The following is a 15775-nucleotide window of genomic DNA, read 5'->3' as shown; positions in this document are numbered from 1 at the left end:
GGAAATTTTTTCCTTGTGTGACTGCTCCCCAGCCTCTCGGGCTGGCCTCCGTGGTCACCAACATCCAAAACTGAATGCCGAATCTGCGGCCCTCTAGAAGATGAGCACTCTGTAACCACCACAGGAGAGACACCCTGGTCCTTGGATATAGGGTTATCCGCTGATGCATCTGAAGATGCGATCCGGACCATTTGTCCAGCAGATCCCACTGAAAAGTTCTTGCATGAAATCTGCCGACTGGAATTGCTTCGAAGGAAGTCACCATTTTTTTTACCATGGCCCTTGTGCAATGATGCACTGATTTTAGGAGGTTCCTGACTAGCTCGGATAACTCCCTGGCTTTCTCTTCCGGGAGAAACACCTTTTTCTGGACTGTGTCCAGAATCATCCCTAAGCACAGGAGACTTGTTGTCGGGATCATGCTACTCCGACCTCCAACTGTTCCCTGGACTTTGCCCTTATCAGGAGATCGTCCAAGTAAGGGATAATTAAGACGCCTTTTCTTCGAAGAAGAACCATCATTTCGGCCATTACCTTGGTAAAGACCCGGGGTGCCGTGGACAATCCAACGGCAGCGTCTGAAACTGATAGTGACAGTTCTGTACCACGAACCTGAGGTACCCTTAGTGATAAGGGCAAATTTGGGACATGGAGGTAAGCATCCCTGATGTCTCGGGACACCATATAGTCCCCTTCTTCCCGGTTCGTTATCACTGCTCTGAGTGACTCCATCTTGATTTGAACCTTTGTAAGTGTTCAAATTTTTTTAGATTTAGAATAGGTCTCACCTAGCCTTCTGGCTTCAGTACCACAATATAGTGTGGAATAATACCCCTTTTCTTGTTGTAGGAGGGGTAATTTAATTATCACCTGCTGGGAATACAGCTCGTGAATTGTTTCCCATACTGCCTCCTTGTCGGAGGGAGACCTTGGTAAAGCAGACTTCAGGAGCCTGCGCAGGGGAAACGTCTCGACATTCCAATCTGTACCCCTGGGATACTACTTGTAGGATCCAGGGGTCCTGTACGGTCTCAGCGTCATGCTGAGAGCTTGTCAGAAGCGGTGGAACGCTTCTGTTCCTGGGAATGGGCTGCCTGCTGCAGTCTTCTTCCCTTTCCTCTATCCCTGGGCAGATATGACTCTTATAGGGACGAAAGGACTGAAGCTGAAAAGACGGTGTCTTTTTCTGCAGAGATGTGACTTAGGGTAAAAAACGGTGGATTTTCCAGCAGTTGCCGTGGCCACCAGGTCCGATGGACCGACCCCAAATAACTCCTCTTCCTTTATACGGCAATACACCTTTGTGCCGTTTGGAATCTGCATCACCTGACCACTGTCGTGTCCATAAACATCTTCTGGCAGATATGGACATCGCACTTACTCTTGATGCCAGAGTGCAAATATCCCTCTGTGCATCTCGCATATATAGAAATGCATCCTTTAAATGCTCTATAGTCAATAAAATACTGTCCCTGTCAAGGGTATCAATATTTTTAGTCAGGGAATCCGACCAAGCCACCCCAGCTCTGCACATCCAGGCTGAGGCGATCGCTGGTCGCAGTATAACACCAGTATGTGTGTATATACTTTTTATGATATTTTCCAGCCTCCTGTCAGCTGGCTCCTTGAGGACGGCCCTATCTATAGACGGTACCGCCACTTGTTCTGATAAGCGTGTGAGCGCCTTATCCACCCTAAGGGGTGTTTCCCAACGCGCCCTAACTTCTGGCGGGAAAGGGTATACCGCCCATATTTTCTATCGGGGGGAACCCACGCATCATCACACACTTCATTTAATTTATCTGATTCAGGAAAAACTACGGTAGTTTTTTCACATCCCACATAATACCCTCTTTTGTGGTACTTGTAGTATCAGAAATATGTAACACCTCCTTCATTGCCCTTAACGTGTGGCCCTAATAAGGAATACGTTTGTTTATTCACCGTCGACACTGGATTCAGTGTCCCTGTCTGTGTCTGTGTCGACCGACTAAAGTAAACGGGCGTTTTAAAACCCCTGACGGTGTTTTTGAGACGTCTGGACCGGTACTAATTGTTTGTCGGCCGTCTCATGTCGTCAACCGACCTTGCCGCGTGTTGACATTATCACGTAATTCCCTAAATAAGCCATCCATTCCGGTGTCGACTCCCTAGAGAGTGACATCACCATTACAGGCAATTGCTCCGCCTCCTCACCAACATCGTCCTCATACATGTCGACACACACGTACCGACACACAGCACACACACAGGGAATGCTCTGATAGAGGACAGGACCTACTAGCCTTTTGGAGAGACAGAGGGAGAGTTTGCCAGCACACACCAAAAACGCTATAATTATATAGGGACAACCTTATATAAGTGTTTTCCCTTATAGCATCTTTTTTATATATTTCTAACGCCAAATTAGTGCCCCCCCCTCTCTGTTTTAACCCTGTTTCTGTAGTGCAGTGCAGGGGAGAGTCTGGGAGCCTTCCCTCCAGCCTTTCTGTGAGGGAAAATGGCGCTGTGTGCTGAGGAGATAGGCCCCGCCCCTTTTTCGGCGGCCTCGTCTCCCGCTCTTAACGGATTCTGGCAGGGGTTAAATATCTCCATATAGCCCCCGGAGGCTATATGTGAGGTATTTTTAGCCAAAAATAGGTTTTCATTGCCTCCCAGGGCGCCCCCCTTCCAGCGCCCTGCACCCTCAGTGACTGCCGTGTGAAGTGTGCTGAGAGGAAATGGCGCACAGCTGCAGTGCTGTGCGCTACCTTAAGAAGACTGAGGAGTCTTCATGCCGCCGATTCTGGACCTTCTTCTTGTTTCAGCATCTGCAAGGGGGCCGGCGGCGAGGCTCCGGTGACCATCCAGGCTGTACCTGTGATCGTCCCTCTGGAGCTAATGTCCAGTAGCCAAAGAAGCCAATCCATCCTGCACGCAGGTGAGATCACTTCTTCTCCCCTAAGTCCCTCGTTGCAGTGATCCTGTTGCCAGCAGGACTCACTGTAAAATAAAAAACCTAAGCTAAACTTTTCTAAGCAGCTCTTTAGGAGAGCCACCTAGATTGCACCCTTCTCGGCCGGGCACAAAAATCTAACTGAGGCTTGGAGGAGGGTCATAGGGGGAGGAGCCAGTGCACACCACCTGATCCTAAAGCTTTACTTTTTGTGCCCTGTCTCCTGCGGAGCCGCTATTCCCCATGGTCCTTTCAGGAACCCCAGCATCCACTAGGACGATAGAGAAACCCGGGTTTTCTGTCCCCGCATTTCAACCCTGCAATCGACCAGGGTTGGTCCCGGGATGATCCCTGGACCCTGGACAGTGTGAATGGTGCAGGGACATGTCCCACCTTCCCGGGTTGCCTATACTGATGCTGATTGGCTCTTCAGGGCACTTCCTGGTCTTGTTTTTTTCTCTGTGGCGCGCAGAGGATGCACAGCAGCGTGGAGGCAGGTACTGTCAGCTCTGTGGCACATCACACCACTGCTGCCCTGCAATGTCTTGGACAAATGCCGAGGTGAGAGAGCTTTTAAGTATCAGAGGGGAGGAGGAGATCCGGCGCCAAGTCACAGGCACTGTGAAGGATGCCCAGATATACCACAACATAGCGAAGATGCTGGTCTCGCGGGGCATAATCCGTACCCAACAACAAGTGGTTAATAAACTGAAATCGCAGTTTAATCGCATCCATGACGACAACAGGAACAAAAGTGGTGTTGCAAGGCGCAACTGGATGTTTTATGATCAATGTGCATCTATTTTTGGCAGCACTGCGCTCACTGACCCCATCAGCCGGTCATCCTTCAGCACAGCTACTCCTTCACCCTTTGCGGTGGATGATGAAAGTGAGACCAGCATGGAAAGTACCCAATGTGGCCCACCATCATCATCGCCCATACTATTCCCAGATGACCCTGGCCACCCCGATCTGGACTCATCTGCCAACCAGACTGATGACAATATACCCGACATCAGTGCGGAAGCTGCGATTGGGCAGGAAACAAATGTGGATGCGACACTCCAGCCAAATCCCCCTGTGATGCGCACCAATAATAAGATTTTACTTACCGATAAATCTATTTCTCGGAGTCCGTAGTGGATGCTGGGGTTCCTGAAAGGACCATGGGGAATAGCGGCTCCGCAGGAGACAGGGCACAAAAAGTAAAGCTTTTCCAGATCAGGTGGTGTGCACTGGCTCCTCCCCCTATGACCCTCCTCCAGACTCCAGTTAGGTACTGTGCCCGGACGAGCGTACACAATAAGGGAGGATTTTGAATCCCGGGTAAGACTCATACCAGCCACACCAATCACACCGTACAACTTGTGATCTAAACCCAGTTAACAGTATGATAACAGCGGAGCCTCTGAAAGATGGCTTCCTTCAACAATAACCCGAATTAGTTAACAATAACTATGTACAATTATTGCAGATAATCCGCACTTGGGATGGGCGCCCAGCATCCACTACGGACTCCGAGAAATAGATTTATCGGTAAGTAAAATCTTATTTTCTCTATCGTCCTAGTGGATGCTGGGGTTCCTGAAAGGACCATGGGGATTATACCAAAGCTCCCAAACGGGCGGGAGAGTGCGGATGACTCTGCAGCACCGAATGAGAGAACTCCAGGTCCTCCTTAGCCAGAGTATCAAATTTGTAAAATTTTACAAACGTGTTCTCCCCTGACCACGTAGCTGCTCGGCAAAGTTGTAATGCCGAGACCCCTCGGGCAGCCGCCCAAGATGAGCCCACCTTCCTTGTGGAGTGGGCCTTTACAGATTTAGGCTGTGGCAGGCCTGCCACAGAATGTGCAAGTTGGATTGTGCTACAGATCCAACGAGCAATCGTCTGCTTAGACGCAGGAGCACCCATCTTGTTGGGTGCATACAATATAAACAACGAGTCAGATTTTCTGACTCCAGCTGTCCTTGCAATATATATTTTTAATGCTCTGACAACGTCCAGTAACTTGGAGTCCTCCAAGTCACTTGTAGCCGCAGGCACTACAATAGGCTGGTTCAGATGAAATGCTGACACCACCTTAGGGAGAAAATGCGGACGAGTCCGCAGTTCTGCCCTGTCCGAATGGAAAATCAGATATGGGCTTTTGTAAGATAAAGCTGCCAGTTCTGACACTCTCCTGGCCGAAGCCAGGCCTAGAAGCATGGTCACTTTCCATGTGAGATATTTCAAATCCACCTTCTTTAGTGGTTCAAACCAATGAGATTTTAGAAAGTCCAAAACCACATTGAGATCCCACGGTGCCACTGGAGGCACCACAGGAGGCTGTATATGTAGCACTCCCTTAACAAAGGTCTGGACTTCAGGGACTGAAGCCAATTCTTTTTGAAAGAAAATCGACAGGACCGAAATTTGAACCTTAATAGATCCCAATTTGAGACCCATAGACAATCCTGATTGCAGGAAATGTAGGAATCGACCCAGTTGAAATTCCTCCGTCGGAGCACTACGATCTTCGCACCACGCAACATATTTTCGCCAAATTCGGTGATAATGTTGCACGGTTACTTCCTTCCTTGCTTTAATCAAAGAAGGAATGACTTCTTCCGGCATGCCTTTTTCCTTTAGGATCCGGCGTTCAACCGCCATGCCGTCAAACGCAGCCGCGGTAAGTCTTGAAACAGACAGGGACCCTGCTGAAGCAAGTCCCTCCTTAGAGGTAGAAGCCACGGATCTTCCGTGATCATCTCTTGAAGTTCCGGGTACCAAGTCCTTCTTGGCCAATCCGGAACCACTAGTATCGTCCTTACGCCTCTTTGCCGTATAATTCTCAATACTTTTGGTATGAGAGGCAGAGGAGGAAACACATACACCGACTGGTACACCCAAGGCGTTACCAGCGCGTCCACAGCTATTGCCTGCGGATCTCTTGACCTGGCGCAATACCTGTCCAGTTTTTTGTTGAGGCGAGACGCCATCATGTCCACCATTGGTCTTTCCCAACGGGTTACCAGCAAGTGGAAGACTTCTGGATGAAGCCCCCACTCTCCCGGGTGAAGATCGTGTCTGCTGAGGAAGTCTGCTTCCCAGTTGTCCACTCCCGGGATGAACACTGCTGACAGTGCTATCACATGATTCTCTGCCCAGCGAAGAATCCTTGCAGCTTCTGCCATTGCACTCCTGCTTCTTGTGCCGCCCTGTCTGTTCACATGGGCGACTGCCGTGATGTTGTCCGACTGGATCAACACCGGTTTTCCCTGAAGCAGAGGTTCTGCCTGGCTTAGAGCATTGTATATTGCTCTTAGTTCCAGAATGTTTATGTGAAGAGACGTTTCCAGGCTCGTCCATACTCCCTGGAAGTTTCTTCCTTGTGTGACTGCTCCCCAGCCTCTCAGGCTGGCGTCCGTGGTCACCAGGATCCAATCCTGTATGCCGAATCTGCGGCCCTCCAATAGATGAGCACTCTGCAACCACCACAGAAGAGACACCCTTGTCCTTGGAGACAGGGTTATCCGCAGGTGCATCTGAAGATGCGACCCTGACCATTTGTCCAACAGATCCCTTTGGAAAATTCTTGCGTGGAATCTGCCGAATGGAATTGCTTCGTAAGAAGCCACCATTTTTCCCAGGACTCTTGTGCATTGATGTACAGACACCTTTCCTGGTTTTAGGAGGTTCCTGACAAGCTCGGATAACTCCTTGGCTTTTTCCTCCGGGAGAAAAACCTTTTTCTGAACCGTGTCCAGAATCATCCCTAGGAACAGCAGACGAGTTGTCGGCATTAACTGGGATTTTGGAATATTCAGAATCCACCCGTGCTGTTTTAGCACTTCTTGAGACAGTGCTAATCCCATCTCTAGCTGTTCTCTGGACCTTGCCCTTATTAGGAGATCGTCCAAGTATGGGATAATTAATATGCCTTTTCTTCGAAGAAGAATCATCATCTCGGCCATTACCTTTGTAAAGACCCGAGGTGCCGTGGACAATCCGAACGGCAGCGTCTGAAACTGATAGTGACAGTTTTGTACAACGAACCTGAGGTACCCCTGGTGTGAGGGGTAAATTGGAACGTGGAGATACGCATCCTTGATGTCCAAGGATACCATAAAGTCCCCCTCTTCCAGGTTCGCTATCACTGCTCTGAGTGACTCCATCTTGAACTTGAACTTCTTTATGTACAGGTTCAAGGACTTCAGATTTAGAATAGGCCTTACCGAGCCATCCGGCTTCGGTACCACAAAAAGAGTGGAATAATACCCCTTCCCTTGTTGTAGAAGAGGTACCTTGACTATCACCTGCTGAGAGTACAGCTTGTGAATGGCTTCCAAAACCGTCTCCCTTTCGGAGGGGGACGTTGGTAAAGCAGACTTCAGGAAACGGCGAGGTGGATCTGTCTCTAATTCCAACCTGTACCCCTGAGATATTATCTGCAGGATCCAGGGATCTACCTGCGAGTGAGCCCACTGCGCGCTGTAATTTTTGAGACGACCACCCACCGTCCCCGAGTCCGCTTGAGAAGCCCCAGCGTCATGCTGAGGCTTTTGTAGAAGCCGGGGAAGGCTTCTGTTCCTGGGAAGGAGCTGCCTGTTGCTGTCTCTTCCCTCGACCTCTGCCTCGTGGCAGATATGAATAGCCCTTTGCTCTCTTATTTTTAAAGGAACGAAAGGGCTGCGGTTGAAAAGTCGGTGCCTTTTTCTGTTGGGGAGTGACTTGAGGTAGAAAGGTGGATTTCCCGGCTGTAGCCGTGGCCACCAAATCTGATAGACCGACTCCAAATAACTCCTCCCCTTTATACGGCAAAACTTCCATATGTCGTTTTGAATCCGCATCGCCTGTCCACTGTCGCGTCCATAAAGCTCTTCTGGCCGAAATGGACATAGCACTTACCCGTGATGCCAGTGTGCAGATATCCCTCTGTGCATCACGCATATAAAGAAATGCATCCTTTATTTGTTCTAACGACAGTAAAATATTGTCCCTGTCCAGGGTATCAATATTTTCAATCAGGGACTCTGACCAAACTACCCCAGCACTGCACATCCAGGCAGTCGCTATAGCTGGTCGTAGTATAACACCTGCATGTGTGTATATACTTTTTTGGATATTTTCCATCCTCCTATCTGATGGATCTTTAAGTGCGGCCGTCTCAGGAGAGGGTAACGCCACTTGTTTAGATAAGCGTGTTAGCGCCTTGTCCACCCTAGGAGGTGTTTCCCAGCGCTCCCTAACCTCTGGCGGGAAAGGGTATAATGCCAATAATTTCTTTGAAATTATCAGCTTTTTATCAGGGGCAACCCACGCTTCATTACACACGTCATTTAATTCTTCTGATTCAGGAAAAACTATAGGTAGTTTTTTCACACCCCACATAATACCCTGTTTAGTGGTACCTGTAGTATCAGCTAAATGTAACGCCTCCTTCATTGCCAAAATCATATAACGTGTGGCCCTACTGGAAAATACGGTTGATTCGTCACCGTCACCACTGGAGTCAGTGCCTGTGTCTGGGTCTGTGTCGACCGACTGAGGCAAAGGGCGTTTCACAGCCCCTGACGGTGTTTGAGTCGCCTGGACAGGCACTAATTGATTGTCCGGCCGTCTCATGTCGTCAAACGACTGCTTTAGCGTGTTGACACTATCCCGTAGTTCCATAAATAAAGGCATCCATTCTGGTGTCGACTCCCTAGGGGGTGACATCCTCATATTTGGCAATTGCTCCGCCTCCACACCAATATCGTCCTCATACATGTCGACACACACGTACCGACACACAGCAGACACACAGGGAATGCTCCTAACGAAGACAGGACCCACTAGCCCTTTGGGGAGACAGAGGGAGAGTTTGCCAGCACACACCAAAAGCGCTATATATAACAGGGATAGCCTTATAATAAGTGCTCCCTTATAGCTGGTTTATATATATCAAAATATCGCCATAAATTTGCCCCCCCTCTCTGTTTTACCCTGTTTCTGTAGTGCAGTGCAGGGGAGAGACCTGGGAGCCGTCCTGACCAGCGGAGCTGTGAGAGGAAATGGCGCCGTGTGCTGAGGAGATAGGCCCCGCCCCTTTTCCGGCGGGCTCGTCTCCCGCTATTTAGTGAATCCAGGCAGGGGTTAAATATCTCCATATAGCCTCTGGGGGCTATATGTGAGGTATTTTTAGCCTTTATATAGGTTACATTTGCCTCCCAGGGCGCCCCCCCCCAGCGCCCTGCACCCTCAGTGACTGCGTGTGAAGTGTGCTGAGAGGAAAATGGCGCACAGCTGCAGTGCTGTGCGCTACCTTTAGAAGACTGCAGGAGTCTTCAGCCGCCGATTCTGGACCTCTTCTGACTTCAGCATCTGCAAGGGGGCCGGCGGCGCGGCTCCGGTGACCATCCAGGCTGTACCTGTGATCGTCCCTCTGGAGCTGATGTCCAGTAGCCAAGAAGCCAATCCATCCTGCACGCAGGTGAGTTCACTTCTTCTCCCCTCAGTCCCTCGTTGCAGTGATCCTGTTGCCAGCAGGACTCACTGTAAAATAAAAAACCTAAGCTAAACTTTTTCTAAGCAGCTCTTTAGGAGAGCCACCTAGATTGCACCCTTCTCGGCCGGGCACAAAAATCTAACTGGAGTCTGGAGGAGGGTCATAGGGGGAGGAGCCAGTGCACACCACCTGATCTGGAAAAGCTTTACTTTTTGTGCCCTGTCTCCTGCGGAGCCGCTATTCCCCATGGTCCTTTCAGGAACCCCAGCATCCACTAGGACGATAGAGAAAGTAAGTATATGTGCTTGCTTATGACACCGTAACTGCCAACAATTAAGTTTATTCTGTAGAGTTTACAGTGTATCTAGTGAAGGTGGTAGGAGGCCCCAAACGCGAAAAAAAACAACACTGCTTGTTCTTATATGCCCTTTTATTCCCCTTGCAGTATATACAGTTCCCAAGAGGAGACGCAGAGCCACCAAAGTGGAGCTTGCTGCACGGGCAATGACCTCTGTACTGGTTGGAGAACTGCGCGACATGGATAACAACATGCAGCACCAGGAGGATGCTCGCCAACTCCGTTTTATAGAGGCAGAAAGAGAGCTGCAGCAATCCTTCATTACACAGATAATGGGACACCAAGAACGCATCTTGAACCAATATCAAGAGCGGCAGTTTCAGTTCATGAAACGCTTCTTGCCACACAATCAGGGCCACAATATGAACCCACATAACCACCACAACCAGGCCCCCCCTGTCCCAGAGCACAGTTATCCATCATATTCTCGAGGTCACTATTATGACCCCCCTAACCATAACCCCAACCCCACCCCGACCCCTAATATTTCATCTCCAGAATACAAAATCTATAGGCAACTGCCATAGTCAGTCTTTGGAATGTATATTTGTCTTTTCCGTATATACTTTTGTGCTGTTATAGCCCACAATTTTCATGTTTGGGTGTGTGTGTGGGGGAGGGGAGGGGAGGGGGGGGGGGGGGGCGTGTTGAAAAGTTCATTTTATTATTTTAAGTTTGCATTGTGCTCCGCACATGTTGGCATTTTATGCCAAGTTCAAACCTATATATGCCTGTGCATTTAACAGGTTACTTTTGCACCATTAAAACAAAGTCAAAAACTTGGCTAAACTTTTGTTTATGTACAATTATTTATATTAGGAATCACGTAACATTTCTTTATGCTGGGTACAAATGTTTTCACTGTTTGCCACTCATCTTTATGCCCCTTAAAAAGGGCATTTCTAATGGCATTCTTCCTAAAATTAACGCCCATCCCGGGTTCTGTATGAAAGGTACAGACCCGGGATGTCTCGGCTCCAAACGCTGGTGTGAAAGGTGCCAACCCGGGAATGTCCCTGCATGAGCCCGTGGCAGTATTCCCGGGTTTTGTCCCTGCATTTCTGGTGTGAAAGGGGTATAAGATGCAAGGTTACTTGCTCTGTTGTTGTTGTTGTTGTTGTTATTATTATTATAATAAAAACATTTTTTTTGCTTTTAGCTCTTCCTTTTTTATTTTTTTTAAATGGGCAGTGTGCTATACAATTACACATAGCCAACAGAAAATGCATAAGGTGGCAAATGTGTAGAAGAGGTCCCAGATATGAAGACAGCTGGGCCCCAGGTAATTAACCTTTATTTTGGAACAGCTACTACTGAATGTCCTGTTTTTGGTAGAATTCTTTATGCAGAATAAGCCTAGATACAAACATGTCATGCATACAGATGGCAGAAACTTGTTGCACAAAATAAAAATCACAGCTTAAATAAATATAAACATATATTGTAAAACCTTTATTCATAAATCTTTATGAAAGGTACAGGTAGTGGCACATATACAGCATCTTATGAGCTGAAAGTGCCTTATCATGCCCACACCTCCTTACTTAGGCCGGACACCCGGATCAGTGGGGATTGGCCGAACATATATGCAGGACGGCACGACACAACATATTGCTCTGTCCTTCATTTACACTGCATGGGGTCACTAGCAAGATCTTCCACTGGCGAAACGGCAAATCATCCCAACATCGCTGTAGAGCTTGTATAGTAAGATGCTGCCTCACATTTTGAGCAACAATAATCCCTTGATTATTCCCTATACTTGAAAATCTTGGTAATGAACAGCAACAGTGAAAGCCAATTAGAATATATATATATATATATATATATATATATTGTCAAAGTCAGAAAAATATCATGATGCACACTACCATATTTGCACCTCATATGTGTCCTCGCTGCGCATGCGTGCGCTCTCCCGTGCGTGCGCATACCCACTGTTATGTGCACCCGCAGGCGCACGGTATGCGCATTTACGGTAGAGTTTATGTGCGCCTAGCGTGCGACTCAATCGTTACATATTTTCACCATATAATGTATTTTGTAGATTAAGGTCCCTTTGATAGAATCTGAAAGTTTAGTTAATGTAGCATGTTCATGGACAAAGAGATCCCTCTTTGTTTGATACGAAGGGTCAGACAAGGGTTATACAGTGGTGTTTAGTATCCATCGGAAGAGTATTTAATTAGCAATATTCCGGTGTTGGTTTGAAGCGGATTAATCGCTCGTGCGAATAGTTATGGACATAAGAAGTTTATGGACTTTTACTATATTTGCACTTTATTATCCATGCGGCGGGAAACCTAGTTTCCCACCCACCTGAGCAGTTGGAAATAGTCACAGCCCACCTGTATGAATCAACCTATGACCTTTTGTTATAATGCGAAGAGGAATTCCTGTGTCCAATGAACAATAAGAATATAGGACCATTGTACTGTATTATGTGTAGGGTATAAAAGGACAAGCCGATCTGGGCCAGCTCTCTATTCTCTTCAACGGTTCTCATTGCTGATAATCGGGAGCTGGATATCCAGAGGCGCATGCGATTGTTTCCCTTGAGCGTAAGTTTTCTCCGCAATCATATTGTCTTTCTTGTTATTGTGAGCCATATCTCTCTCTCTCTCTTCTCTTTCTCTCTCGTTTCTCTTATATAGTTATCGAACTGATATTGTATTTCCTGTGTAGTTATCTGGTTAGGTAGTCTATGTTATATTGGTAGTGTATGACTTGTATTGTATTATTCTTTTTGAACGTTCATTCATTTCCTTAAAAGGCGTTAGACCCTTAGACCGGTATTGTGTGTTCATTATATTGCAGTGGGTAATAGGAGCGTCTCTATCGCTCAAACAGCTTTAGTGTAAACCCGCTTACACAGTGTTGCATTCTCATCTTATCACTACGCAAGGATTTACAGTATAAGTACATTGTTTATGGTATAGTTATAAAGGTTTAACATTGTGAGCGTCTGCGCCGCTGGTGATCTCCTCGTGGTCCCGAGCGTCCGCTACGCTAATAGCGAATCATTACGTTAGTCGGCAGCCAACAGCGTGCCTGCCTGTGATCTCTTGGCCGTGAGCGAACGTGACGCTTGAGCGTCTCGACTACGGCTAAGCGATTGCTACGCAACGTGCGTACCCTTACGGTATTCTATACGTCAATAGCGTACAGTGTTCTTAGACCTCTTAAAGGGTTTTAAGTAAGATAAATATTCAGCTTTAACAATATATATATATATATATATATATATATATATATATATACACATACATACATACATACATACATACATACATACATACACACACACACATACATATACACACACACCATGCCCAGAGTCCGTTCTACACTGGGAATTTAGACTTTATTATTCCCAAGATGTTAATGGTAGTCCAAAATCCTTTTCATTGGTACAGGCTACACTCCATTCAGTAAATGGCCATTTAATGCTCACAACCATTGATTGACTTGAATAGAATATGGCTCCTATCAAAGGTATGTAGAAAATGGAATATATGAATATAAAATAAAACTATGGATATATCAAATTTTAATATTGTTTAGGTAGTGCTTGTTCAGGTAGGAGTCGCTGCTAATAATTCTGGATGAAGTAGGTTGACAATAAGAAAAGAACCTGATAATAAGACAAGAAGATGAAAGCATATAATGACGTAAGCCATACAGACCTGTGAGTTGGGCTGGAAGCCAGTGTGAGGAGTAGAATGTTTCTGGAGGTCTTCCAGCATCAGAGCCTGAGAAATGTATTAGAAAGTTCATTAGAGCGCAGTACAATACAAATACAACTACAAATCAGACATACCAGAAATTCTTTATGTAATCCATTTTCAGAAACATGTCCCTTTTACCAACTATCCGTCATGTAACTCAATCACAAAAGCTTAAAAGGCCATAATAAGTACGCAAGTATTTTGTTATTAAAAAGAAGTAAGAAGATAGTGGTATCCAGTGGTTCTGTATTACTGCAGTTTTTTGACAGTTTTAAAACTATCAAAATGACTATGGGGGTCATTCTGACCAGATCGCACGCTGCAGTTTATCGCAGCGGTGCGATCGGGTCAAAACTGCACGTGCCTGTCAGTCAGAGGCGGCCGCTGGGCGGAACGGCGGCGTTCGGTCGCCGTTTCGTGGGCGCGGCCGGACCAAATAGGGGGCGGGGTCCGAGGTCTTGCTTGCTGGAGCCGGGTGGACGCTGCTGTGAGCGGCGGCTGTGACATCCTCCGGCGCTGCTCTCCTTGTCCCTGGCGCTGCTCTCCACGTCTCACTTCGACTTTTTTTTAAAGTCGAATTGAAATGGTCAAAAAGGGGGCCAAAACCTGTCGATTTTGGCCCTGTTTTCAACACAAGCACGTGGATCGGCAGCTATTCCGCCGATCCACTTGCTTTTCGAGAAGTCGAATTCCTCGACTTGTCGAATAATTTGGGGTTAGATTAAATAGGTCGGAACCCCTTCCGACCTAAAAAAGTCGAAAACTGCCGTCTTTTCGGCAGGCGGCAGCTTTCGACTTCAATTGAATTTACCCAAAGGGGTAAAAGTCATTTTTATAAAGGGAATATTGCTTTTGGACTATATTAGGGGGTCAACTTAATTTCTGACTGTATTAAGAGAGTAATATAATTTACCAGTATATTAAAGAGGTAATATTACTTGATTGTTTATAAGAGATATGTCCTCATATCTAGCCTAAATATGCCATGCATTAGAAGATGACTGGTACAAGTGAGCTCCCAGGTCACGTGCAACTCTGCTAGCATTGGGGTCGATTCAATTCACAGACAGTTGAATAGCGCCAGGAATTAGCTCCCGGTGCTATTCAATTCAGCTCAAGTTAAGTTGGCGAATGCCCGTTCTCCCGGACTTAACAGGTTGTTTTGTCGGGAGAACGGGCATTCTACAACTTAACTCCCAACCGCAATGCTGATTCGCGACAGAATCAGCCTCGTGCCGGCCGCGCGGCAGCACTTTTGTCGGATTTCCTCTCATATCCCCCGAGGGCGAGAGAAGAATTCCAGACAATTAGTAGCTCCCGGTGCTATTCAATTCAGCGCCAAGTGACAATTCCCGGTGCTATTCAACTGTCGGTGAATTTAATCGACCCCCTTGTGTCTATTTTTGGGGGGAATTAATTTTATGTAACACTTGTATCTGTGTGCGACTGAATCTTCATAGGAAGGACAACAGAACTTGGCATAAAAAAAAAAAAACTACGTCCACTGCATAGTTGCACTTCATATACAAATTCAGAGACTCAGTCGTACACAGATATACAAGTGTCACATATCAAACTAATCAGACATAGCAAATTGCATGTGACCGGCTTCTTGTGAATGCTTTGCCAACAATGATTGATGCTCACTTGGGCATAGATTGTGCTCTTGTGAGTTTCAGGGTGTGAAAAAGTTTTGACTGCACCAAAAGTTTTGACTGCACCAAACCATGGGGGCAGATGTATTAACCTGGAGAAGGCATAAGGAAGTGATAAACCAGTGATAAGTGCAAGGTGATAAACACACCAGCCAATCAGCTCCAATATGCAAATTGACAGTTAGGAGCTGACTGGCTGGTGCATTTATCACCTTACACTTATCATCACTTCCTTATGCCGTCTCCAGGTTAATACATCTGCCCTTTGGAAAAAAATAATAATAATCTTTCTACTGAAGCTGATGATGCTGCAGCTGTTAGCAATTGTTCTACTGCAACTAGGAGATTATCATTACCAGCTACAGTTTCTGAACCAATGTGCATTTTCCACCAATCTACTGGTGCCACTGAAGCTGCAACATCATGGTCAAACGAGGTTATTAAACGGGGTTGCTTTTGCTTGGAACTTGAATAGTGTTGGTAGTAGGATACTGAAATATAATATATATTAAAGAAAAATATTTACAAGTCTTTTACGCCCTACACACTGGGTGATATGAGTGAAAGATATGAACGATCTTGTTCATTAATGAACGAGATAACATTCATATCTTTCAGTGTGGAGGCACC

The 15775-nt window shown here is 46.6% G+C and overlaps 1 protein-coding gene across 5 annotated transcripts in view; it reads right to left on the bottom strand.

Moving 5' to 3' along the window:
• Positions 1-15775, bottom strand: part of ACIN1 (apoptotic chromatin condensation inducer 1) — a 265672-nt gene that overhangs the window by 192718 nt on the left and 57179 nt on the right. For all 5 annotated transcript variants that reach the window (XM_063913544.1, XM_063913545.1, XM_063913546.1 and 2 more), the window contains exon 2: positions 13449-13514. In XM_063913544.1, coding sequence (XP_063769614.1) covers positions 13449-13514 — 66 coding nt within the window. The remainder of the gene's footprint in view (positions 1-13448; positions 13515-15775) is intronic.

The sequence above is a fragment of the Pseudophryne corroboree genome, chromosome 1, assembly GCF_028390025.1.
Source record: "Pseudophryne corroboree isolate aPseCor3 chromosome 1, aPseCor3.hap2, whole genome shotgun sequence".
NCBI lineage: Eukaryota > Metazoa > Chordata > Amphibia > Anura > Myobatrachidae > Pseudophryne > Pseudophryne corroboree.
The sequence above is the reverse complement of the archived record's forward strand: the minus strand, read 5'-3'. Positions and strand labels throughout refer to the sequence as shown.